Source organism: Ptychodera flava, chromosome 7 (genome assembly GCF_041260155.1).
Source record: "Ptychodera flava strain L36383 chromosome 7, AS_Pfla_20210202, whole genome shotgun sequence".
NCBI classification, from domain to species: Eukaryota; Metazoa; Hemichordata; class Enteropneusta; family Ptychoderidae; genus Ptychodera; species Ptychodera flava.
This window is the reverse complement of record NC_091934.1, coordinates 621,515-649,101: the sequence shown is the minus strand read 5'-3', so window position 1 is coordinate 649,101 and position 27,587 is coordinate 621,515. Positions and strand designations below refer to the sequence as shown.

Sequence of the window (27,587 nt, the reverse complement as noted above, 5' to 3'; positions counted from 1 at the left end):
AATAAAATATGTGATATTGTTGCAATCTTTGGGCCTAAACAATTTGTAAACGTGAGCAAGGCGTCAGCGGAGTGCAACACGTTCCTCACTCTAAGCGGCCATCTTGTCTTCTCTGATGGCGGGACGGTGTACGACCTACGAGGCCAAAGCAGTGATTTGCAGGGAATGAACAAGAATAAAACTAAGTTAGGGGGCTTAAATAATGATTAGACTGTCTAACTATGTAAAAATATTCACAAGAATCAGCTGGGCATGTAGTTGCGGCAGCCCAAAAGTAGGCCTATGTTTAGCGAGCCATAGATCGACAATACACACATAGCACCAAAAGTAAGCCATAGAAGTCGATAAAAATTCATAGGCACAAACTTAAATGCTTTATATGACCATAGAAACGTCTCTGACATCGTTTGTTGGGAAAAAATGGGCTGAAATTGCCCCCCAAAAAACAGGAAAAATAATGGTCAAGTAGAACAGCGCCCTCATCACTTCCATTTGCAATGAACGAAATTCTAATATAAATATGCAAATAGGGGTATCTCCGCTCAAGCTGAAAGGTATTGGACTCTGCGTCCTCTGATACCGAAATTTACTGTACGAAGAAAACTCCAAAGATTGCAGATGCAGGTGTATAATGATAAAGATAATGTATATTGGGGCCATTCTGGTCAAAATTATGTTTTCCGTCAATTTTAGTGTGTTAACATTAATTTTATATAGACCAGAAATAATTTTTCAAGCATTTTTAATTTTGTTTCATGCAGTCATCTCAAATAAGTGTTATGTAGTATATTACTATCTTCGCATTCATCGAATTAAGTTTATGCCTTCAAATTAATTTTATGTAATAAAATTAATTCTACTAGTATCTCAAATTAATTTTGTGAACCCAATTCCCCTTAGCACTCAAGATTCACTGGTACTTATTTATTTTATGGATTGACAATTAATAATTTCTTTGTCCCATTCCAGGAAGAGTAGGCCTAACGAAGACAAATTATTTCTGATTGTTTAACTACAGTAAAATTATGACCATGTAGTGGTGCATTATTTAAGTGTGACCTGGCGTGACCCCATAAACTCTATGACTAGCTAGATCCCTTTCCATGGTAGCAACGGCTTAATTTGAACATGGTGCCTGTATACCTTTAAACACTTTTTAAAAACCCAGCAGGCCAAGATCAGGGGGAAATTTTACAAGATATCACGTTTAATACTGCCCTACTTGACATAGTATAGGGCTCTCACTTGTGCGAACGTCGTAGGAAACACTTATTGCAACAATTTACCCTAAATATAAAGAATCGGCTGTCAATTAAACTGTGGTTGCTAACCAACCGGAGGTAAACAGTGAGACTAAACGTGCCCATACGAGCGCAATAGATTAATCGTTTTGGCGCGTGCCAAAATTATAGAAAATCGCAAAGACTAGTCGTTTTGGCGTGTGCCGGCTTATCGGCTAACAAAAAACAGGAAGCCGCAAAACCGCAAAAAGTGATAAAGAAATGTAAATAGCTATGGAATAGTTTCTATAAAAATCTCTACATATCAACCTGAGGAATAAGATTTTGACCTGTAGAACGATGCTCAATGGAATAGCCAGTATTATTGTGAAAGGCGTTAGTCATATCAAACTACTGACGTGCTACAAAATAATAAATCTTTCCACCTTTCAGCTTGGTGAAAAACGCATTTATTGATTCGCCAAAGGCCTGTGGATTCGCTTATTTTTGCACAAGTTCTACATGGACATAGGAAAAGTTCGACTCACCCTCTGGATTGTTGAGCATACAACTGACTGTTTCAGTGAATCCGACATGATGAGAGTTCTCGAATCAAAAACTGTACTGTAGCCGTGCTCGAATACAAATGTCTTTCCATAAATTATGTCATTGTTATACAAGAGTTAGCCTTCCAAAGTCTGTCACCATGTTTTTTTCAAAGTTTTGAGTAGAGGGCGGCATTTCCATCTGAATAATTGAAAGACGTGAAACGCAAACATTTCCATCGCATATGTTCCGGCAATATGTACAGTAGAAATACTGTTTACGCTGCAGTTACGTATTAAAGCTTATAAAGCTTATACTCCACAAAATGGCCACAGGCGGCGTGAAGTTTCTGAAAGGATTTCCTAAACGTCCTACTTGGTACCTTAGACACTCACATGTGATATCCTGAAAAGTATTCTCTGCAGTAATTCCAGTTTCTGTTGACATTCCATCATTTTTAAAGCTAACGACACGATACTAGACTAGCACGAGATCGGAGACGTTCTAATGTCACGCTACGCACTCTCAATTGCGCATGCTCTGGGAATCGCGTCGTCCCTCTGAAGGGCGCGCGCGTGTTCCAACAGAGAAGAACGCGAATCGCCGGGTGTTAATTTATAGGCCTATTGGAAATCTTTTTCATAGGAGAGAGAGAGAGAGAGAGAGGAGAGAGAGAGAGAGAGAGAGAGTTAATTTATATTGGAAATCTTTTTCATAGTCGTGACTTTTGATGGAAGAAAACTGCGCTGCACGTACATCAATGGGAAGTCACCCCTATTGACAAAATTAAAATATATAACACCTCTTTATCAGAATTCCCACACAGCCTCAATGAACTATTATTAGATTTCTATATAATACTTATAGCCCCTAAACTTGTAATAATAATAATAATAATAATAATAATAATAATAACAATAATAATAATAATTTTTATTTTTCTATACCTAAATCCATAAAATGCGCTAAACGGTTCACAAATGTAAAAAATAAACAAACCTTTGACACTAAAAACATGCAGGCACAGGAAAATGTATAAAATCTTAAAGAGACAATAAATTAAAAGCTTTGCGGAAAAGATGCGTTTTTAGACGTTGCTGGTGTTGCACATTTTAATATCAGCCGGTAAATTGTTCCATAAACGCGGAGCGACATTGCTAAAGGCCCGTTTGTATATGAATGAAGACCTCGTAAACGGAACTTCAAGCAAGCCCGAATCTGAAGAACGTAGACGGCACGTATTACTCTTGGGGGTTAAAAGGTCAATAATATAGATAGGCGCAAGACCATGAAGTGCCTTAAAAACCAGTAATAAGACTTTGAATTCAATTCTATGCTCGATTGGGAGCCAGTGAAGTGATCTTAAAACAGGAGATATGTGATCATACTTGCGGCAGCCAGACAACAGGCGAGCCGCGCTATTTTGAACAAGCTGTAGTTTCCGTAGTAAACATAAAGGAAGCCCAAGAAACAATACATTGCAATAGTCCAACTTAGAAAAAATGAAAGCATGAATGAGCCTTTCAAGTGACAAACGTGGGAGAAATTTACAGATGCGAGCTATATTCCGTAAATGGAAGTATGCACTCCTGCATGTGGATGTCACATGCCGCTCCATCGTCAATTGCCTATCGAGAAGAACACCAAGATTTTTGACAGCTGGCGCCGGATTCAAGAGGGAGCCGCCTATTGCAACATCCACATGCCCGAGACGGGAGAGGGAATGCCTCGTTCCAAAGCAGATGACCTCCATCTTACTGTCATTCATCATCAAACGGTGACTCAGCATCCAACACTGCACACCCTTGATACAATCAGAAATCTGAGCAATGGCGGTTGCGGAGTCATCAACTTCAAACGAGATGTAAATCCCCGTATCATCCGCATACAATTGATGTGAAACACCGCGATCAGTGAGCAATTCAGCTAATGATGATGTGTATAATGTAAATAAAATGGGACCGAGTACACTTCCCTTGGGGACCCCACATTCCAATTTTTTGGTGGCGGACACAGCACCATTGAGAATTACACATTGATCACGGTTCGAGAGATAGGAAGAAAACCATGATAGCACATTTCCAGTAATGCCAATTGAACGAAGTTTGTGTAACAAAAGATCATGACTAACAGTATCGAAGGCTGCCGATAAATCAAGCATGACGAGCAAAACAAATTTCTGTTGACCAATAGCACAAGCGATATCATTATGTAAGTGGAGTAGAGCGGTCTCAGTACTATGATATTTTCTGTACGCAGATTGACGAGGTACATGTAAATTATTGACATTAAGATGGCTCTGTAATCGGGCCGCTACGACTTTCTCTGTAATCTTTGATATAAATGATAAATTAGACACTGGTCAATAATTGTTTAAAACATCCTGATCCTATGATGATTTCTTCAGAATTGAAGTGACCATTGCCACTTTCAGACGATCAGGAAATTTCCCTGGCGACAACAAAAGATTGATAATTTTGAGAAAAACACGGAGCAGTGAAGAAATACAGGCTTTGACCAATTTAGTTGGCAATGGATCCATAAAACCCAACTTGTTTGGGCAGTTCATCACAATGCGACGCACCTCATCAGCCGTAGCAGGTTCAAATGTCCAGATCAAAGCCATAGCTCTCGGAGGCAGCGATAACGTCAGTGTCAATAGCCGGGAATCCAAGCTGAATTTTCTTGATCTTATCCGAGAAGAATTTGGCAAAAGCCTCAACCTTCTCAGACGGGGTTGTATCCGATAAGGGATCAACACGAGTGTCCGACCCTAATAAATTCGATACGGCGTGAAACAGACGTCTCGAATCAGAGGTACTGTCCTCAATCATGCCCGTGTAGAAGTTCGTTTTTGCATCATCAATCATAGAACTTACATTATCACGCTGATTCACAAACATCTGACGGTGTACCATAAGTCCAGAATCTCTACACAATTTTTCATATCGTCTCCGTACTTGCTTCGCAGCCCTGATGTCATCATTATACCATGGCGCCTCAATTTTTTTATTGATAACACGGGTCTTCACTGGGGCATGTTTGTCAACAATGCTCTTCATGGACGTTGTGTATTCAGACACAAGGTGATTAAGATCATCGATTGATGCTGTCTCCGAGACAAATCGATCGATGTCGGCTGACAGGTTATCAAGTTTTATTTTCCGAATCTGACAATACGATATTTCTTTGCCACTTACTCTGGTTGGTCTTGATAAATTGATGACGAAAAATACTGGATAGTGATCGGGAAAACACATGTCTATTGGCAGTACATTTGCCAACAGGTCAGCATCAATAGAGCGAGCAATGATCACGTCCAGTGTACCGGTATGGCCTTTGCGATGTGTTGCGCCATTGACCAGCTGGACGAGGTCGAATGAATCAAGTAGATCCAGGAAACGCTTACCCTCTGAGGACAATGGGTCATCCAGGTGAATATTCAAATCACCGCATAGAATGAATCGGTTGAACTAGATTTCATGAAGGAAGGATTCAAATTCCTCCATAAACATCGCAAAAAAGACAACCATTCTTTTTGGATGGAGGTGGACGATAGATTGTATGCACCATAACATAATCTTATATGATACGTAACTCAACAGACAAAGCTTCAAAGGATTTAGCAAGTGTAGCTGTTTGATTTCTCCTTGAAACACTAATACTATCCTTGTAAATAATGGTTGTACCTCCACCACGACCTTGCCTCGACTTCTCCTGTATTTTATAAGCGGGAGGTAAGATCTCGGCTATGACCGGAGCATCAAGACAATCACCACTTAGCCAGGTCTCAGTTAGCATCAAAATGTCAAGATTGTGAGAGATAATAAAATCATGAACTAGGGTAGTTTTCTTGTTGATGGAACATGGATTTAGTAAGCAGGCTGTAATGTTAACGTTCTTGTGGCTTTGAGAAGGAAATTTGTTGCACAACTGAACGTTAATCAAGTTCTGATAACATACAGTTCTCTGCGGATATCGACTGATAGATGATCTCGATGTTAAATGAACAGGAATGTAACGATTTGTACCAGCAGTTGTACCACGTCTTGTTGAGCGTGATTTACATATGTTTAGAGATTTTAGTTTGTGCCATATGGTAGAGTCAAGTCTTCTTTGATGGTAATCAGCATTCACAGCTTTTCTTATGCTAAAGAGTCAAAGTCTTGTGTAAAGAAGGGGACACATTCTTGCCCTGTAAACAATCCAAAAAAGTCGACCAGGTGTATACCCGAACCAGAGTCTTCTGACTGATATCAACAGTAGACAAACATGTTTAATACGTATCCTTTGCCTACAAGTATTTAACGTCGGTTTTCAGGGTAATGTCATTATTAGGGCAAAATTTGAACGCTGACATGCTCCCGATGCCACATTTGCGGAGTTTATGCCATACAGCTACGATCTGTAATCTTGCTGCGTTTTTACTTTGCAATAAAATGGCTTTCTGATATGTACCACTCAGCATTTTATTTGAATTTTGCTCAATTTCCGGAGGTTTCAATCAATTTATACATGTATACTGTGAAGGGCTTTTCTGTGTCCGATCTCCCTGGACTTGCATTTGATTTCATCATGTTGAATAACGCTTCATCGTCCTTCGATGTCTTTCTCTGTCTGCTCCTGGTCGTTTCTGAATCCTATGTGGCAAAAAAAAATCCTATGTATCTAAAAAAACGCACTGCGTTTTTTTAGATTCCCTTGCAAATACGCTCCGATACATATTTATTCTGTCTGAAATAATGGGCCCGAACACGGCCTTCCAGATTATCTTACGACCAAAGGAAGTATATTGTTTGCATGCTTCCTCTCGATCAGACATAAGGCAAGCTAAATATTCTGATAACAACGGAACGAGACTTGCTTTTAGTTGATATATTACGACAAATGGTGACAAAATTTAAAGTATCACCGAGGCGACCCAATAAGTATTACTGAGTTTTTCACAGTGTTTTCTCTATCATTTTCTCTTCTTTCTTCATAATCTGAATGATCGGAATAAATAAAATAAATGGTTTATATAACATAACCTAGCCTCTGTTGGGGGGTTTACACGTGAGAGTTAAGTCCGGAGTTGACACCGGAATAAATTTAAACCTGTGTCAGTTGGACGTGTGAACAGACAACACCGAACTAACAAAGAATTAAATTAATTCGGTGTCAGAGGGCTGGTCCAGGTTCGGTGCTCCGTACTAAACAATGGCCTATTTACACGTGTGACCAGAACACCGAACTAAACGCCGAACTATATCCTGTCTTCGGTTCGGTCATTCCCACAATGGACGGTATTCAAGTAAGAAGCTTTGCGATCGCAGCAACAATTGGTCACAGGAAGAGATCAGGCTACTAATTTCAATCTGGAGAGACGAAAACGTCATCCGTATGATGGAGGGCACGTCGAGGGATCGGCAAGTGTATGAAGACGTCGCTGCCAAGGCCAGGGAGAAGGGACTCGAGAGGACAGCGGAACAATGCCACAAAAAATCAAACGGTTGTGAACTCAGTTCAAGTCCGTGTCCGACAACAACCGTCGTGGTGGCAGAGCTAGAAAAACGATGCCATTTTACGATGAGTTGCAGGGAGTAAAGGGAAAGCAACTGGTAGTAGAGGGAAAGCAACTCCTAACATCTTTCACATTTGGGTTGTTTGCGTTTTGTGTATGATATTGTGTACAATATAAGTGTATATCATGTTTGGCTGTTTTATGTAAAATGTTGCTTAGCCATGGCGACGCGTACCCGTAATCTACGTGTCTTGATGTTACTCCGCACTGGAGCGGAGAGACTACTGTGACACTGCGATCCTTTGGCGCTACGTTTCGAAAACAGAGTTTTCTGCATCAGTGGCTTAAAATTCATTTTTGATTGGTGAGACGTGTTGTGTGAATGTTGATTGTTTTTATTTGGTAATATGTTGCTCCATTTACGTTTGGTAGGGAAGCTAGAATGTCTACTATTTGATCTGTTGTGTTTGTGTGGGTTCGTGTGAACCTGAGTTTGAGCTATTATAGTTTTTTGTGAAGTCTGGCGCTATAAGTGTGTCGCCTATATTTCTGTTCCTTCTATATGCGATTATTGGTTGGTTTTGGAACAGTTTTTTATTGTTTCGTCTGTTTCAAGTTCACTCCAGTTTTATGTCAGGGCTTGCTTGATTTTTGTCGTTGCGATGTACGGGCTATACGTTGTTATGAAGACTACTGTATTGTTGGTGGCGTTATTTCATTCTTTTTGTTGTTCAAGCAGTCTTTTCCTGCTTTTATGATCTGTCTCTCTGATAATGCGTTCTATTTCAGTTTTTTAAATATTGTCGGTCTCGTAATTTTTCACTATTTTTTTTTTCACTAAATTGTGTGACTTTCTGTGTAAAATCGGTTTCGTTGTTACGTGTTCTGATGTATCGTAATGTTTCACCTTTGATCAGACCTTTGAATGTTGCTGCCGGATAGCATGAGTTTCTTTGTAAGAACTGGAAAGTATCTGTTGGTTTTGTGTGTGTCTTGATGTCGAGAATATTCTCTTTGTTGTATCGACGACCTTTGTAGATAGGTCTAAATATGTGATTTCTTGAGAGGAGCTTTCAAACGAAAATTTTAAAGTAGGATGCATTTTGTTGATGTTTGATATGAAATTCATTGAGTTCGTGTTGTGTTCCGATGAAAATCAGAATAACATCGTCCCTGAACCTCAGCCAGGTCGGTATTTGTTGTTTGCATTTCAGTATTATTCTCATTTCTGTCTCGTGAAATGTAATATCTGCAATTTCTTGCGAACAACCACATCGAGATTATTTCCGTATAAGAGCATCCCCATATTTGCCGGTAGAATTCATCGTTGAATTCAAATGTGTTGTTTATTAAGATTATTTCTAGCAGAGCTATCATGTATTTCGTTGGTGGTTACTTGATTATGTAATTGTTTGATGATCTTTCCTGATTTAATGCTCTGCCGACTGATTCAATTGCCTCATTATGTGGTGTATTCGTGTACATGAAAATTACATCCAGTGTTACTAGTGTAGCATTGGCCCGAACTTTGACAGTCTAAATTTTCCGTATAAGAGTCTGATCTTAACATGAAATAGATACCGACATCAGACGGGGCGAGGCCAACAATGTTCTCTTCTAGTAAATTTCTTCGCCGAAGGCGTCTCGATTGGTTGACAGAACACAAAAAGATCGTAGACAGCAGCTGCATGATGTGTGGGTCCGCCATTGCAAGCAAGCGATTGTTCTCTAGCCCAGATATCGCTGAGGGCGCTTGACCCGAACTAAATTCATACCTTGTGTATGACGTGTAAACGTGAGATCTCTTAGATCGCTGATAAGGAATATTTACAGAACGACTAATCAGATTCCCTCAGGTTTAAAAAAATACACGTGTAAACCCACCTTGTGACTCTTTATTTATTTTACACTCCATTACAAGGACGTATATCTCTCATACACACATGCTGTAATTAATTAGTCAACACAACTAATTATGCTAATCCGTGGACTTATCAGGGATTTTACGGGTTGGTCAACATCGCGAAAGATAGGAATGGTTACTAAAACGGGAAGGTAAGAAGCTCTCCTGAAATGTGTCCAGAAATTACCAAATTGCGGCCAGTCATGACCATTTATCGAAAATTTACTGCAGCCAATGTATTTCGATGGCCTAGGAGAGCCAGCTTCTCTGATTTCAAACGTTTAAATGGTCGCGAACAGTGCAAACCCTGCCAGTGCCTTGCGTGCAGTTCATGGCATGAGGACGTCCGTAAAGCAGGAAGTCGGAAGTTGAAACCTTTGACCTTTACGTTGTTTATATGTGGGCAAACTTGTAAACATATTTCCCAGGGACAAGTCTGATTTTGACTAGGGTCAAAGTTCGTGTGGTTAAGCGTGGTTCTCTAAATCGGGTGGTGTTGCTGAGGTTTTGTCTGCCCACCGCCCGTGGGTGGAGGGACGGTGGTCTGCCTTTCAGTTTAGCTGAGGAGTGTGCGTTCTCGAGAATTTTGCTGTATTTTTTCTCACAAAGATTGGAAATTCATTTAAGTTTTAAGAAACATTAATTTCTATATGAGGAATATTCTAGCTCGTATCCTCGAATTAAATCAGCCGATTTTCTTTGATACAGTTTTTTATATGGTTAGGAGAACTCTTTGGGGCGGCGTCAGATAACAAGTGGAATGAGACAACAACATTTCGTTCATGTAAGGAAATCATATATAGCAAGTACTTCTTGCGCTGGTGCAAACTCTACGAAATATTATGATATCAAAGATGCTTTCCATGATAGTTTACAAGGTTTCTTGTCTAAATTCGCGGAAATCATCAAGAATATCTAAAAAATACTACACGTAATTATGACTACATTTTGTATGTGTAGAGGTGTTGTTTGCCGTTCCGAACGTATGTTCTACACGTACGCGACGTATGGTTATCACTGATCAGCTGATGATGGAACGTAATTACGTGTAACTAAACTTCTCCATAACGATATGTTACCGGCAGACATGGAGATAATAGCAAGTGAATAGAAATGACGGTGACTGGTTTAAAAAATTCACAGTGCTGGTAAAAATTCTCACAGGCTTCTTAACGTAGTGGCCGACATCATCGGTGATGTCAGTTTTTATGTTTCGATGTTGCGAGGTCACCGCTCAGGTGACTTTAGTGACGGGCTACACTGAGCCTCGTCAATCGCTTGTACGCCAGAAAAAGAACGATCTGCGAGTAGCTATGTCGGAAAAAGCTGGAAAAACGGCGATAGCTTGGTGATTTTCGAGCGGATTTCTGGTAGTGGTAGGCCCCTAATAACCATGTTGTCGATGAGTGTTGGCAATTTGGGTGGAAAATTTTCGAAATATCGACAAACAAAGTTGCAACAAGCGTGCTGTCGGGCAGAACATGGACGTTCCCATGGCTGTGGTGGTGACGTTAAAGTCAAAACCAGCCGTAAAAGGCAGAAATCCTGTCCGAAAACACCACAGCTATGGACCCAAAGCTAGCCTTACAGTATAAACGAAGTTTTATAGCCCATGAGCCGCTTCTTTCGGGAATTTTGTGCACTAACAGCATAAGGCACGATTGAAAATCGATGAATTCCTTAGACTAGTAGCGACCATGGAGCTAGAAACTAGCTCTATGTAGCGACCAACTCTCTTTTACTATGCGAAAAAAGTAACCGGCGACATTAACTCTTTGACGCGGTACAGTCATTCTAGTCATGAGCTTGGTTGCTACCGTACACCGGAAAATAACCGACTTTGACGTCAAAGGCCTGTTGCTGGTACGTACTTTGAGACAGAAAATAACGATATGTTACCGGTAGACATGGAGTTAATAGCGAGTGCAGAGAAATGAAGGTGACTGGTTTAAAAAATTCACAGTGCTGGCCAAAATTCTCCAGTGTGTGCTCCTGCTAATGTGTCACCATTGTACTTATATTATACTTGGTATATACACTCCCAGAAAACGACGACGTGAAACATTCATCTATATAATTTTGTTGAAAAACTCATGAAACGGCTACTCCGGCGATCTTTTTCTGCTTGGTCGGTCGATACTTTTTGGGTGGCATTTGTTACATGGAGCAGGACCATGTCTGCTTAGTTACGTTAGAATTTGGCGCTTGGCAACGAAAAGCATGAGCGTTTCCAGTGTTCCTTTCGATCTAACTTCCCGTTTATTTTTGAATAATGAGCAGTGTTTGTTTGCGCATATCATGAATATATAAGCGTCCACTAGGTTTACGGACGTCCTCGGGACACGTTTCCCAAGATCTTCATACCTTCTCCTTTTTCATTAACATCACTATCTTTCCGATGTTGACCACCCTCTGATAAGTCCACGGATTAGCATAATTAGTTGTGTTGACTAATCAATTACAGCATGTGTGTATGAGAGATATACGTCCTTGTAATGGAGTGTAAAATGAATAAAGAGCCAAGAGGCTATAGGTTAGGCTATATAGCCATTTATTTTATTTACTACGATCAGTCAGAGCATGAAGAAAAGGAGAGGGATTGACAGTGACAGAGAAAACTGAGAAAAACTCAATAATAAGCTTATCAATATGTATGGGCCGCCTATGGTATCACCGAAGCGTCCCGTACAACCACCGCAAAATGCTGCCGTTTCCGGTAAAGCCGACGCTGGGGAACATATTTAATGTAAGCTGTAGTGTTTATTATTGCTTCAGAACTTAAATATTGTTCAACAAATAGATCCTTAGCAATAAGAAAGAAAACATAGTCTTACATTACCAGCATTTTTACGTCAAGTTATACCATGGTCTCATTCTTTTCAACATCTCGTTTCTTTGTGATCAGTGATGTCATTTTTATTTTAGAAATATGATCAACTGCCTGATGTTACAGTTGGAAAATAGTACAATTTTAAAACTGCGTGCATCTTTCCAATCAGCATACACATTAATGGTGGAACTGAAAATATTTACATTAAAGACTTCCACATGCCCTTGGATCACCATATCTGTACACGCAATGCTACATTGTTGCAAAAGTTTTTTTGCACATTTTTGTGTGCGTGTGTGTTGCAATTTTTCTAGGTCACTTCGACAGACAGTACGCATTGAAAAGTCCCGAGTGTGATTTCTAATTATAGAACACATTTCAGGAACTGCCAGATGACCGTTTAAGGATCCAAGGAGGGCATGCAATCTGATTCGTTCAACAATAGACACTAATGTCACTCAACCTAAATTGCGGTTGACCTCTTCAGACCCCGGTAAAAGCCATTACTGATATGACAAGTTGAACACTGTCAGATGACTGTGTGAGCCCTTGCTCCTTTGCTGGACTTGTCACACATCGGCGTTACTGTCAGCAAGATCAGAAGACTACGTCACAAGCTTTAATGACGTGCTAAACGGTGTGGTTTTCTGCGGGACAATTTATGCATGCGAACTCATTAAAAGGCGCTAACTGCTTTACCTCACGTCCCGACAGGGTAAGAGGGACACCGCGGACACCGCGGGAGGTACCACCTGTTTGAAAATGACCTCCTCCCCTATAGCAAAGTCAGAATGTGATGGCGGATTCTGTATGATTAAATTGAGTGAGATGCCATACCTTAAGCCTTGTACCTTTCGCACCAGTAGAATCTGCCCGTTCACTTCCTGCTAAATCTACTAGACTAATTTTGCTGACTTTTTCGGTGAACAGATCTGTTTCCAAATCATGCCTTTTCTGGGTAAACACAATTGTAAATACTGCATGAGATCTACTACTGGTTTCGTTCATATTTGTTGCTGCGACGGTTCTGAAAAGAGAAAAGGGCAGACAGGTAATCAAAGTCAGTTTTGAATATAAGTGTATGCTATACAATTGTGATGTCGAATAACAAATAACGTCATACCTGTGCATTATAACCTATATTTGCTCGGACTTTGGCAGTGAATGTGAATGCATACAACTTTATATCATGTAAAATTAATTATTCTATTACTTCCCGCTTTTTTACTTTTACATTAAGACTCTTCACTATTTAAAGTTTTGATTTTGTGTTATTGAATGAACAGAATGTAAAAATTGCATTCACTCTATAAACTTGAGTGGCTTGTATTGATTTTTGATGATTTTTATGAAAATGAAAATGTTAAGTTTTTATTGTCAACAGAGCATCTACAAACATTTTTAGGGGATATTTTGCCATTGGCTTCTTTTGAGTTTACCAAGTGACATTACGATGAGTGTTGTCTGCAAGGAAATCAAGGCTGATGTCTATAATGCAACGGTTCAGGCAGCGGCTACAATGAGTGTTGTCTGCAAGGAAATCACGGCTGATGTCTATAATGCAGCAGCTACAGCAGTGGCTACACCAAACATCACTAAATAAAAACTCTTCACAATTAAGTTAGATATCATTTAGTTCAACTCACCTAGCCTTGTTACCTTCATCCATAAGATCTTGAATATCATTGTATGAAGTGACTGCTAACTTAGAAAGATCTTCCACATACGGACCAAGGAGGGGATGTTCTCGCACTCGCAAGTTTTTCTGGTTCTTTGGATTCAGCAGATCTCTGACTCTTTCACAGTAAATTTCCATGTAACTTACTTCAACTGAAAATAGCATATCTTCACAGACACTTTTACCAATTCTCTTGAACAATTCCTCACACAGCTGTAAGTATGACGGTAAAAATTACATGTACTTCATTGTAAAACAGTGAAAAAAGATTTGAAAGGACTAACATTAAACATTGGGCCAAAAGTCCCTGAAGCTACTATAGACATGGATACAAAATTAATAAGTATTTCCTGACTGTATGAAATTATCTCACTAAGGTCATCCTAGGGACCTGTAAACCAAATATCAAAGCTATCAGATGAGTAACTTTTGAGAAACAAATATTTTGACCAAATATGGCAAAAATTGACCCAAAAATACAAAAATAGCGTCAATGACACTGTAGCTCCCATCCTGGACTATTTAGTGTTTGTTCTCTGGTCAGACATTTGAACATGTGTGAAAGGGATAAAGTGCATGAAGTGAAAATACTTAAATATAATGTACTGGAGATAGTGAAATATGTTTAATGTAATTATTCATAATATAAAATGGAAAAAATACAGAATTAGATATATCGAATACTGTGATACAACCATTAGCTCAACAAGTCATTGACAATGACATAGTCCCCACTTGTAATAGGAGTATTAGTCTTGATGGGGCAGGAAAATGTGGTCATTAAGAAGTATCACTGGAGTGTATATGTTGAGATCTATGGGCACATAGGTCTATGTCGTTGTTCCCAATTTGAAACACATGAGGCATGTCTAAGTTATGGTTCTAAATCGGGAAAAAAGATCTGACCTCTAGCAGTTTTGGCCAGCCAAGAAATACATATGCACATTATAAATGAGGTACAAGATGTGAAATCTTAAGGTCTAATATCCTATCAAAATTGGAGGGTATAGAACTTGTGGTTACTGAAATATGCATATATATGTATAATCAAGGTCAAAGGTCATCGAGGTCCCATGACATTTTGAAAAAAAAAAATTATCTTGCTAATTAATCCCTATATGCCAAAAAATCAGATCTCTAGCTCTATTCGCTTGCCCAGAATTAGATGTGTACATAATTAATGAGGTAAAGCGTGTGTTGTCATAAGGTCTCCCATCCTACTGCACTTGTGGTTACTTATTTATTGACATAAACATATATTTTAGGTAAAAGGTCATCAAGGTCACATGACATTTGGTCAAAAAATTTCTCTCCTATAGTTATCCCTATATACCAAAAATCAGACATCCAGTTCTATTGGCTCGCTCAGAATGAGATATGCGCATAATTATTGAGGTACAGTATGTGGCGTCATAAGGTGTCCAATCATACAACATGAAAGGTGTAGCACTTGTGGTTACCGAGTTATGGAAAAATATGTATATTTGAGGTCAAAGGTCACCGAGGTCACCTGACATTTTGTCAAAAAAATTGTTTTGCTAAGTTATCCCTATATACCAAAAATCAGACCTCTAGCTCTATTGGCTCGCTCAAAATTAGATATGTGCATAATTAATTAGGTACAATATGTGGCGTCATAAGGTGTCCCATCATACCATATATAAGGGTGGTAGCACTTGTGGTTACTGAGGTATGGACAAATATGTATATTTGAGATCAAAGGTCATCAAGGTCACATGACATTTTGTCAAAATATCCGAGATATCTGCGTGAACGGATGGACTCACGGATGGACGAACAGACGGACATGACCCAATCTATAAGCTCACTGGACTTCATCCGTGGGGACTAAAAATTGTGTCACTGCATCCTTTTTGCAATATGAATACAATGAGAAACTAAATTTTTATTTTTCGTGGCCTTATACATGGGAGTCTATGGAGATCTGCCTTATACATGGGAGTCTATGGACGTGTAAACTAAATATATGCAAATTTCACCACGATTTGCCCAAATTTGGGAAAGGTCACTCCTATGCACTTCCATACCAAGTTTCAAATCAATCGGACTTGTGGTTTCAGAGCAGGAGATTTTTTGACCAAAAATGGGAGAAAATTACAAAAAAATTCATGAAAAATAGCAAGTCCAAGATACTGACCCAAGATGTGCACAATCATTTCATGTCAGCCCAAAGTACTTACATGCTAATTTTTCATGTAATCTGCTCAGTGGTTATTGAGTTTTTTCAATTTTGACTGTTTTTACATTTTTTCACTTAATTTGCATATTTTTGGCAATGACAACTTCATTTGAACAAAATCTCATCTACAGCCCTTCATCCATGTACACACCAAATATCAAGATGAAATGTACAGCGGTTTTGGAGTTTTTGATGTTGACGGACAGACATACAGACATACAGACATACATACAGACATTTCCCTAGCCTATAAGAATAGCTTCCATTGCCATATATACATATGGCTATGGGAGCTAAAAATTAAAGATTTCATCAAATTTCAATAAATATCACACTAAGACAACCCCTAGGAACCAGTATACAAAATATCAAAATATCAAAGGCATCAGACAAGTAGTTTTTGAGAAACATATTTTTGACCAAAAATGGCAAAAATTGCAGCAAAAATACAAAATTGCAGATTTCGTCATATATTCAATATATCATATTTAGTTCATCTGTAAGAACCTGTATACCTAATATTAAAGCTGTCAGACAAGAGGTTTTGATGAAATGAAGTTTTGACCAAACATAGGGCCAAAGTCCCTGAAGCTACTATAGACATGGATACAAAATTAAGTATTTCCTGACTGTATGAAACGATCTCACTAAGGTCATCCTAGGGACATGTAAACCAAATATTAAAGCTGTCTGACCAGCGGTTTTCATCTCGCGGTTTTGAAAAAACAAGCGACTCAACAGTTGACAGAGCTCTGCTGTGTATGTAGAGAATAACCTTTTGTGACACATGTATTGATGAGGAAGGTGGATATCTTTGATAGCTCATTTCAGGATGGCCTGACCAAAAATGGAAAAAAATTCCGTAAAAATACAGATTTGCATATTTCATGAGACTATATTAGTCTATAATAGCAAATAAACGAGAGTTAATTACATTCTCATTAACGTAAACAAGACTTGCTCAAATCAAGATTTACATCATAATAAAACAGCATATCTGTCAGGTTATAAAGAATCTTGAGCTGGTTATCTTTTAATATCAGTATTTTCATTATATTAACCAAGCACATTTTAACTTTCAAATCAACATTGTAAGTAAGTTCTGTTGAATAAGTTGAGACTGTACGTACTCAGAGAAAACACACTGAAGAGACAAATGTTTGTAACTTAAGAAGTTCAAGGTCATCAAAAGCATTATAAGGAATCATGTTACACTTTCATTGCACTGTTTACACAGATTGCACAATTGCTATAAATAGCACGAGGAATCTTACAGCCCAGCTTTACCGTAAAAACCCTATCACTTTGACCACTCTTTTAATTGACCACTCTATTTTTTTCCTCAAAAAGTAATCTTATTTTATCCTTACCAAGTCAACCATAAATGGAAATTAGAACTTTCTCTATCTCTATTTGTTTGACCACCCTATCATGACAAACTATAATGAGCAATTTCTTTCAGATAACATAAATGGTGGTTCAGAATATATCAAAGTTGGGATTCAGGAAAGTTGCCTTTATATGTTTTAATCCTCAAAGGTGGTAAGCATTTCACTATGAACTGTCAAAAAAAGTTGAACTTTCTGATAATTCCACACTAACATTATTTTGGCTTTGATGATTTCCTAATTAATTCAATTATTTAAAATCATATTAATTATTTTTTTCTGGGTGAATTGATAGGGTTTATACAGTTCAAGAATTACATACAATGTAAGTCAAATTTTGACCAAAAATGACAAAAAAATTCCTTAAAAATACACATTTGCATATTTCATCACAATTTGAACAAATCTAAGTTGGGTTATCCCTAGGGACCTGTATACCAAATAACAAAGCAGTCTAACCAGCGGTTTTGAAGAAGAAGATTTTTTAACAAAAACGCCTTTTTTGGCATTAATTTGCCTATTTTCAACAATATCAAAAAATTAAAAAAATTAGTTTCTCAAAAAATCATATTTTTTATCAACACAACAAATATCAAATCAGTAAGTACTGCAGTTCTCAAGATATTTGAGTGGATGGACGCCTCACAAACGGACATACATACATACATACATACATACATACATACATACATACATACATACATACATACATACATACATACATACATACAGACTGACGACGGAAGCCGGACGGATACCCATCCCAATAGCTTCTATAGACTATAGTCTATCGTAGCTAAAAATGACAAAAAAATTCCTTAAAAATACAGATTTGCATATTTCATCACAATTTGAACAAATCTAAATTGGGTTATCCCTAGGGACCTGTATACTAAATAACAAAGCTGTCTAACCAGCGGTTATGAAGAAGAAGATTTTTTACCAAAAACGCCTTTTTGGCGCTAACTTGCATATTTTCAACATTATCAAAAAATTAAAATAAAATAGTTTCTCAAAATCATATTTTTAATCTATACAACAAATATCAAATCAGTAAGTTAAGTACTGCGGTTCTCAAGATATTTGAGTGGACGGACGCCTCACAAACGGACACACATATGGACATACATACATACATACATACATACATACATACATACATACATACATACATATATACATACATACAGACTGACGCCAGTCGCCGGAAGGATACCCATCCCAATAGCTTCTATAGACTATAGTCTATAGTAGCTAAAATCTTGCCCTTTGGTGATGATCAAATTATTTCACAGCTCAAAATTTTCAATTCTTTAGACCCAACAAAAACAACAACACCAACAAAAATAGAATCAATGACACTTTCCTCACATTTCATTACATGTGGCAAACTAGAATGAGTGTACACAGGGTCTGGACGTTCTTGCAAGCGACCGGTCGGATTTCTGCCTGATACGGGTACTTTGTAGAACTCCGTGCACCCGTCAATCAGAAATAAATGACAAGTACCATAACCAAATAAAATGAACAAGCGACCTAGCGGCCGATATAGCTCCGCTGTGTTTATGTAGAGAATAACTATTTTTGATACATGTTGATGAAGAAGGTGGAAATCTTTGATAGCTCAATGCAGAGGCCAGAAAAAAGTGGCTAAAATAGCTGCAAAAATAAACAATTGAAAATTTCATCATAGTTTGAATATATCACATCAGATCATCCCTAAGAACATGTCAACCAAAGCTATCTGATGAGTAGTGTTTTGAGAGTAAAATTTTTTGACCAAAAATGGCAACCATTGCCCCAAAAACAAAAATTGCAGATTTCATCATAATTTCAAAAGATTAAATTTGGTTCATCTATAGAAACCTGTATACCATATTTCAAAGCTGTTAGACCAGTACTTTTTGAGAAACACATTTTTTGACCAAAAATGGAAAAAAATTGCCCCAAAAATTCAAAATTGCAGATTTCATCATTATTTCAATAAATATCATTAAGTTCATCTATGGGAACCTGTATACCAAATTTCAAAGCTATCAGATACGTAGTTTTGGAAATACACATTTTTTGAACAAAAATGGCAAAAATTGCCAAAAATATACAAAATTACAGATTTCATCAGAAATTCGATATATATTACTAAGCTTATCTGTAGAAACCCGTATACCAAATTTCAAAGCTATCAGACCAGTACTTTATGAGAAAAACATTTTTTGACCAAAAATGGCAAAAATTGCCCCAAAATTACAAAATTGCAGATTTCATCATTATTTCCACAAATATCATTTAGTTCATCTGTAGCAACCTCTATACCAAATTTCAAAGCTATCAGATGAGTAGTTTTGGAAATACACATTTTTTGACCAAAAATGGCAAAAATTGCCCCAAAAATACAAAATTGCAGATTTCATCACAAATTCAATATATATTACTAAGTTCATCTATAGAAACCTGTATACCAAATTTCAAAACTATCAGACCAGTACTTTTTGAGAAATACATTTTTTGACCAAAAATGGCAAAAATTGCCTTAAAAATGCAAATTTGCATATTTCTGCAGAATTTGAACAAATCTGTTATAGATCATCCCTAGGGACATATGTACCAAATATAAAAGCTATCTGACCAGTAGCTTTGAAGAAGAAGATTTTTAAAGATTTTTTTACCAAAAATGACAAAAATTGCCTTAAAAATACAAATATGCAAATTTCACCACCATTTGAACAAATCTGACTGAAGTCATCCTAAGCAAAATGCATATCAAATTTCAAAGCAATCGGACGAGCGGTTTCAGAGAAGAAGATTTTTTTACCAAAAACACCAAAAAATGCCCCAAAAATACAAATATGCAAATTTCACCATGATTTGAACAAACTGAAGTGAGGTCACCCCAAGTGAACTGCATATAAAATTTCAAAGCAATTGGACTTGTGGTTTCAGAGGAGAAGGCAATTGTTGACGGACGACGGACGACGACGGACGACGGACGACGGACGCCGGACGCCGGACAACGACGGATAATCAACCTATTTGATAAGCTCCGCGTCGCTGACAGCGGAGCTAAAAATATGGTGCATACACGTCACAAAAAGTCAACCCAAACTGCAGGCCTCAAAAAAAAATTTCAAACTTACTAGCCGTGGGACATGTTAATTTTCATTTTTACTTGCCCGAGAGGAAAATAATTACCACAGGTAATCAGGTTGTTCCGTCAATTCACCATTCACACAAAACTTTTAACTGACTGTAACTGCTAGCAACATACCAAACATTGATCAGAATCCATTACAAACAGCCTTTCCACCTTATCAACAAAACTTCAAATCTATATAAATAGGAATGTGTCTACCCAGTAGGGAAAACTTTGACACAATACCAAGTGAGGCTGCATCCAACCTACCTGAGGCATGATTCCTTGCTGATCTGGTTCTTGTTTTCCCATCATTGTATACGATTTCCCGGCTCCTGTTTGTCCATACGCAAATATACAAACATTGTATCTGCGGGTGACAAACAAATTGCATTAAGAATTAAGAAAGAACAGCATAAACTACATTGTGCTCACATTTGCCAGAATTTACACAAGTTTGAACAAAGCTGAAACCTTTCCAACAAGCAGCTATATTGCAGATGTTTTGACCATAACCAAAAATGGCCAAAAGAAGGAGAAGAATACTGAAATTGTTTAGAAATCAAAGTGAGACTTGAGTGGACACCGTGGGTCATCAGTATGTATTAGGGAGATGGTGCAGTGGCAAAGAATGTGAAATTTTCAGAAGAGTACTTTCAGAGTGTGCTTTGGAATACAATTCAGAATAACATTCAGACACTCACTATGTGAGATAATATTCTGTATATTCTAGAACTAACAAGCTCTGCTTGTTAGTATGTATTGTCAATGTCACTGTAGGATGTTGTTGTCAAATGTCTGTGTACTAAATGTGTGAATTCTGATTTATTTTGGCTCTTTTTTTAATTAGCAGCTGCAGTAAAGACACAGTGAATACCATTACTGCAAAAGAAAGAAAAATATGTCAGAGATAGGTTGTCTAGCTATGATTCACTAAAATGATTTAAATTTCATATTAAATATTTTGATTTTACATTCAATGCACATTATGCATTTCCTCTGCGAACAACATTCTCCCAATAGCCACTGTAAAACTGAAATCAGATGGGAATCTTGATCAGTGTCATTATTCTAATTCAGCACAGATTTGTGCAATTCTGACATATAAATCAAATAGGAAACTAATACACCATTATCAGTTGATGTTTCAATTGCAGCTGGAATGCACAAAATTTACAATCTTTGTACAAAGTACGAACTATGTTATCATCACCACAAATATATGCATCTGAAATATCATCAGAATAATTTGCAAATTGTTCAGAAATTTTAGAACACTGCTAAACAAATATGGACTAAAGAAATAAAAAAATACACACTAAAGATGGGCTAAATTATTGAAATGAAATAACATACCAGTAATAAATATGCATATGTTGAAACAAACTGTGGACTATACTTCATTTTTCAACATTTCAAACTGAAATGTTTAGCCATAATTTGAACGCCACACTATGACACAGAGGGGTAATTTTAAAATTCGTTTTACAACCGAATGAAATTCATCGACCATCATATCTTGAACACAGAAATGCCTTGCTATATTGTGAATATTTCCGGTGGCGATAGCCCACTGTCCGTGCACCGCCGTTATGTAATGTCGAATGTATTGGAAAGCGTGCGGAAGAACGCTCAATCTGATCGGGCATAACAAATGACGCCATTCGGGGAATTGTGTTTAACGGGAAAACGGCGTGGTCTACAAGTTCTATCGGGACATTTTGGCAAGTTTCACGATATCAGTGAAAATACAAGATATAGTAATTGACTAAAGTGAAACCAGGAGGGTCATTTGTTTTCAGACTCGGTATGCTAAAATGAAAATATATCCTAGTTTGAACCATGTAAACACCACATTTCGCTTACTCCGCTATGTCCGTGACGGCACAACCTTACAGGGGCCCCTGACTCGTACTCCACAAAAGTTACAATGCCCAAAAACAACCAAAAATTCTTGCAAATTGGGGTTGAACTTTCAGTTTCCACTATAAGAATCATTTCAATCAAAGTGTGGTAGAAATCAGGGGAACGGTTGTTTTTAATGCACCCCCAAGCCCTAATTGTAAAACAATGGCGTCGTCATCACGCGACTAACATTTTTCGAATGAACTCCGTGAATATTGAAAACACGATTACAGTCAATCCCTCGTAAATTTAGATACTCTTTTTAAAGTAGACCATAATTAGGGCCCATACTGTATACTCGATGTGTGGTGAGATGTTGCCACACGTTTTGACACGACTTATCAGTGACGTGCTTTGGATAACCTTCGAGGCCGTTTCTTTCCGCACACAGCTTCTCACGTCTCATTCACTCACAGATATTATCGGTACACGCAAAGTTAACACATGCTCTAAATACGGATACAAAAATAAACCTCTTACCGAATGTCGTACTGGCTCGAATGGTGTGACAGTAGATAGACGTAGCAGGAACTGAATCTCGTAGCGACACACAGAAAGTATGGCTGCTCGATGCATGAGAGCGAGGTTGAAAGGCCTTACTGGTTCTGACCACTAGATGGCGCCGCAAACACAACTTTACGAACCCCTTACTGCTAACGTACACTCCTATGAGAAAACCTACTGAACACATTTTTTATTTTATTGAAAAAAAATAATCACACATAAAACAGTATTCATGGTGTAGCATTATTTTAAAAATAATTGTTTCTTAACTATGTTTCTACAAGCTGATAAAAGTATGGCCATCACATTTGCTTAAGAAGTTCTTGAGTATACTGGTAGTCTTATTACAAAAATTCATTAAATATGCAAATTAGAATTAATTAACCAAACTTACTAAACTTTTACCATAGTTATGCTATAGGGTAACAAGTCATTGACAATGACATAGTCCCCACTTGAAATAGGGGAGTATTAGTCTTGATGGGGCAGGTAAATGTGGTCTTTAAGAAGTATCACTGGAGTGTATATGTTAAGATCTATGGGCACATAGGTCTATGTTGTTTTTCCCAATTTGAAACACATGAGGCATGTCTAAGTTATGGTTCTAAATCGGGAAAATAGATCAAACCTCTAGCTGTATTGGCCAGCCATGCGCATACTAAATGAGGTACAAGATATGACATCTTAAGGTCTAATATCCTATCAAAATTGAAGGGTATAGAACTTGTGGTTACTGAGATATGCATATATATATATGTATAATCAAGGTCAAAGGTCATTTAGGTCACGTGTCATTTTGAAAAAAAAAAATGTATTGCTAATAAATCCCTATATGCCAAAAATCAGACCTCTACCTCTATTCGCTTGCCCAGAATTAGATATGTGCATAATAAATGAGGTAAAGCATGTGTTGTCATAAGGTCTCCCATCCTACTAAATATAAAGGACATAGCACTTGTGGGACTTATTTATTGATATAAACGTATATTTTAGGTAAAAAATCAAGTTCACATGACATTTTGTCAAAAATTTCTATCCTATAGTTATCCCTATATACGAAAAATCAGACATCCAGCTCTTTGGGCTTGCTCAGAATTAGATATGCACATAATTAATGAGGTACAGTATGTGGCGTCATAAGGTCTCCCATCATACCAGATATGAAGGGTGTGGCACTTGAGGTTACTGAGTTATGGACAAATATGTATATTTGAGGTCAAAGGTCATTGAGGTCATGTGATATGTTGTCAAAAAAAATTGTATTGCTAAGTTATCCCTATATACCAAAAATCAGACCTCTAGCTCTATTGGCTCGCTCAAAATTAGATATGTGCATAATTAATGAGGTATAATATGTGGCGTCATCCCATCATACCATATATGAAGGGTGTAGCACTTGTGGTTACTGAGTTATGGACAAATACATATATTTGAGGTCAAAGGTCACCAATGTCACATGACATTTTGTCAAAATGTCTGAGATATCTGTGTGAAAGGATGGACGAACGGACGGACACAATGACCCGGACACCATGACCCAATCTATAAGCCCCCTGGACTTCATCGGTGGGGACTAAAAACTGTGTCACTGCATCCTTTTTGCACTAGAATACGATGAGAAACTAAATTTTTATTTTTCTTGGCCTTATACATGGGCGTCTACGGAGAACTGACTTATACATAGGAGTCTATGGAGAACTGCCTTTACATGGGAGTCTATGGAGGACTGCCTTATACCTGGGAGTCTATGGAGAACTGCCTTATACATGGGAGTCTATGGAGGTGTAAACTAAAAAGTCCTCCAAGTCTAACACGGCCAAATTTGATCGCATTGTGAAACAAATCGACGTGCATCTGTATGGGGTAGGGTACTATCCTTGTGCAAAGTTTGAAAGAAATTGACCAGGGCATGTCTCAGTCTGATGTCTGCGTGAACGGACGGACGGACGTATGCATGCACGCACGGACAGACGGACATACCCAGTCTATAAGTCCACCCAGACTTCGTGAGGACTGACAAACTTTCTTTGTGTCATTGATGGCCTTGATTTTTTTGGATATTGACTGACACATTTATTAAAGACATCAGCTTGTCAATGACAGTGAAATATTTTTTGCAGAAACTTGATCGGTCCAGCCAAGTACACATGCTTACTCATAACAGCTGGACTGCGATGATCACAACATTGTTTTGTGATATTCCCATACAAAATTAAAATAATTTTATTAATATGTCGCATTGACTATAAAGTTGCAAATGTTTCCTTGGGTGTTGAAACATGTTAGCATAGTGTACGTGTTACAAATCAACACACCAAACAGCAATGTTCATGTAAGAACAACCTGCTTGATTTCCATGGACTTTCTGGTCCGCCCATCACACTTTTATGTCTGTTTCCCCTCTAGCTTCCGAAAATTCTTGGTAAATTTACAAATTCAGTCTCAAAAGTTTTAGCCCAGATATATTTTCATTTGATATTTTGATATCATCAAGAAATGTCTGGTGATGTTCACTTCTAGATCATTAAACTGGTGGAATCTACAAAAATATTAAAATCATTCAGAATCACATAATTTCTTGTATAAGTTATAGCAGTTTGAAAGTAGGCCGAATGGGAGTCAATCAAGCTGAATGCCATTTAAATTGGAAGGCAGCAAAATGCCATTTAAATTGGAAGGCAGCAAAATTACCTTTCACCTATTGGACCACCCTAGGTAGTTTCTTGTGAACCATAATTGCGTAATTAGGGGGTCTTCATGCATGACATCACATGATGAGATGACCTAGACTTGACCTTTCAGATAACCTCAGTTTTTCTCCTTTTCCTTTGTATTATGACTCCATTTGTGAAAGTTTCCTTTGAAATAATGGTTTTTACTATCAAACTGAGTAGTTGCAGGCCAAATTTTGATACAGCAAGTAGGTAAAACTTTGATAGACTCAAGGACGACCCAGGACTCACAGAGGCAAAGCAGGCCTCAGTGTATTCATGGACGTTACGTTCATGATGTATTGTAGTATCGAACAGCAACAGTGTTTGTTTTACGTACCAGGGAATTTGTAACTTTGTAGAAAGGAGAGTAAAGTGTTTCAATACATTGCAACTTTGTAGGAAGGAGGGTAAACTGTTTCAACATCTCACAACATTTTATTGTTAGGTGTAGTTTTCTGTTGAGGAGGTGTAAGAATTCAATAGTCACTACATTAGCCAAACAGGAATTTTTGTAGCCATTTTTAACTTTCTTTCGCATTTGGCGAATTGGCGAATAGGTAGCGGGAGCCCTGCCAATACAGCTCATCTCAGAACCGGACATACTTATATACACACAAGATTTGGCAACACCCTGACAATTAAATAATCTTCAACAGCACTGATTTACATTTACAAATTATTCTATGTGAAGTAATTCTCCAATTGCAGATACTATGACAAGCATAACATTACACGATGGTTCAGAATGTTCATCGACAAAGTTCACTCAAAATGTACTTTGAAAACGATAGTATTTTGACAGCTGTTACCGCGGCTACTTACTATAAAAAGTCTGTTGAAAAAGAGTACTAAATATCGTTGTTTTTCAGGTCAACAAGAGATTGAATCAAAAACATGTGTCATGAAACAGTAAAACAACAACTGATAAATAAGTAACTTTTCTCAAGAGTAACTTGAAACGCCTCGCCTGAAAGAAAATTTCATCCCGTTTCACAGAAACTGACTGCGTAGTGCGTATTCGAGCGCCACAGCAATGAACCAACTGTCGGGGAATCCCCACGAAAATCGCTCACACTACGTACTCGTCCAAAACATTGATTGATCACTTTTTAGCTGCATGATTCACTTGCCAAAAATATTTTTATTTTGTAGATAAATAATTGAATTTCTAATTTTTTTATTTCGTTTGTTAATGAAAGTCATTTTAATGTTTTTATATGCTTTAAAAATTTCAAAACCCGCTAAAAGCAACTATTTGGCCAAAATTCAAACGAAAAACATGAAAACCAAGCTGGAATCATGGGCTATTTCTGTATGGATACTCTCACTCTCTACTCTTGCCGATGCACGATTTTTGCACCGACGTTTTTCACTCATTTTCGTTGGTATGACTTTGAAACTCCAGAAAGCGATTGAGAAGAAAGGGTTACCTTGAATTATTGAGTTTTTTGCTGATAATTTGCCAAATTAAATGAGAAAAAACACTACGAAAATTTCCACACGCTTGCACACTGAGTGTTTTCAGAGGCCTTTCATGTTCGTGTAGTACAACATTAGCCCTGCGTACGATGCTGTGTGTTCCGCTACAGCTAATCGCCCCGCTCACCACAGCCCTGCAAAGACCCGTACGTAGGGTCGGTGACTTCAAATCCATTTTGGGACTTGACGTAAAAAGCCAAATTACTGCCGAAATTCAGCATTCTTGGGCCCAAGTCGTATCCCAGCCTACCTCAGCTACTCGATTGCTTCAAAACTGTCAGTCTTTTATTCACTTCTCGTAAATAACCGTCGATGTCGGCAACTCTCTCGCTAGCCCTGCGTACGATGCTGTGTGCTAGACTGGCATGTGATCATGGAGGTAGTAGGAGACTGAGGTTTCTTGCACGGTCGCGCCGATGAAATGGGAAGCTGAAATTTTCGCTCGTAATTTTGCAAACGAAATCGTAAATCCACTCAAAACTTCGTATTTTTTTTTTACATATTTGAAACCCATGAGGAACGTAATTCATTCTCCCCTGCACAGTAAAAAGGAGATCGAAACGACATGCATGTCAGACAAAAACCAA

At 37.9% G+C, this 27,587-nt stretch overlaps 1 protein-coding gene across 16 annotated transcripts in view; it reads right to left on the bottom strand.

Moving 5' to 3' along the window:
* Positions 1-27,587, bottom strand: part of LOC139137831 (kinesin-like protein KIF1A) — a 668,091-nt gene that overhangs the window by 545,804 nt on the left and 94,700 nt on the right. For all 16 annotated transcript variants that reach the window (XM_070706099.1, XM_070706106.1, XM_070706100.1 and 13 more), the window contains exons 5-7: positions 20,669-20,768; positions 13,649-13,893; positions 12,840-13,029 (exon numbers count right to left, since the gene is read on the bottom strand). In XM_070706099.1, coding sequence (XP_070562200.1) covers positions 12,840-13,029; positions 13,649-13,893; positions 20,669-20,768 — 535 coding nt within the window. The remainder of the gene's footprint in view (positions 1-12,839; positions 13,030-13,648; positions 13,894-20,668; positions 20,769-27,587) is intronic.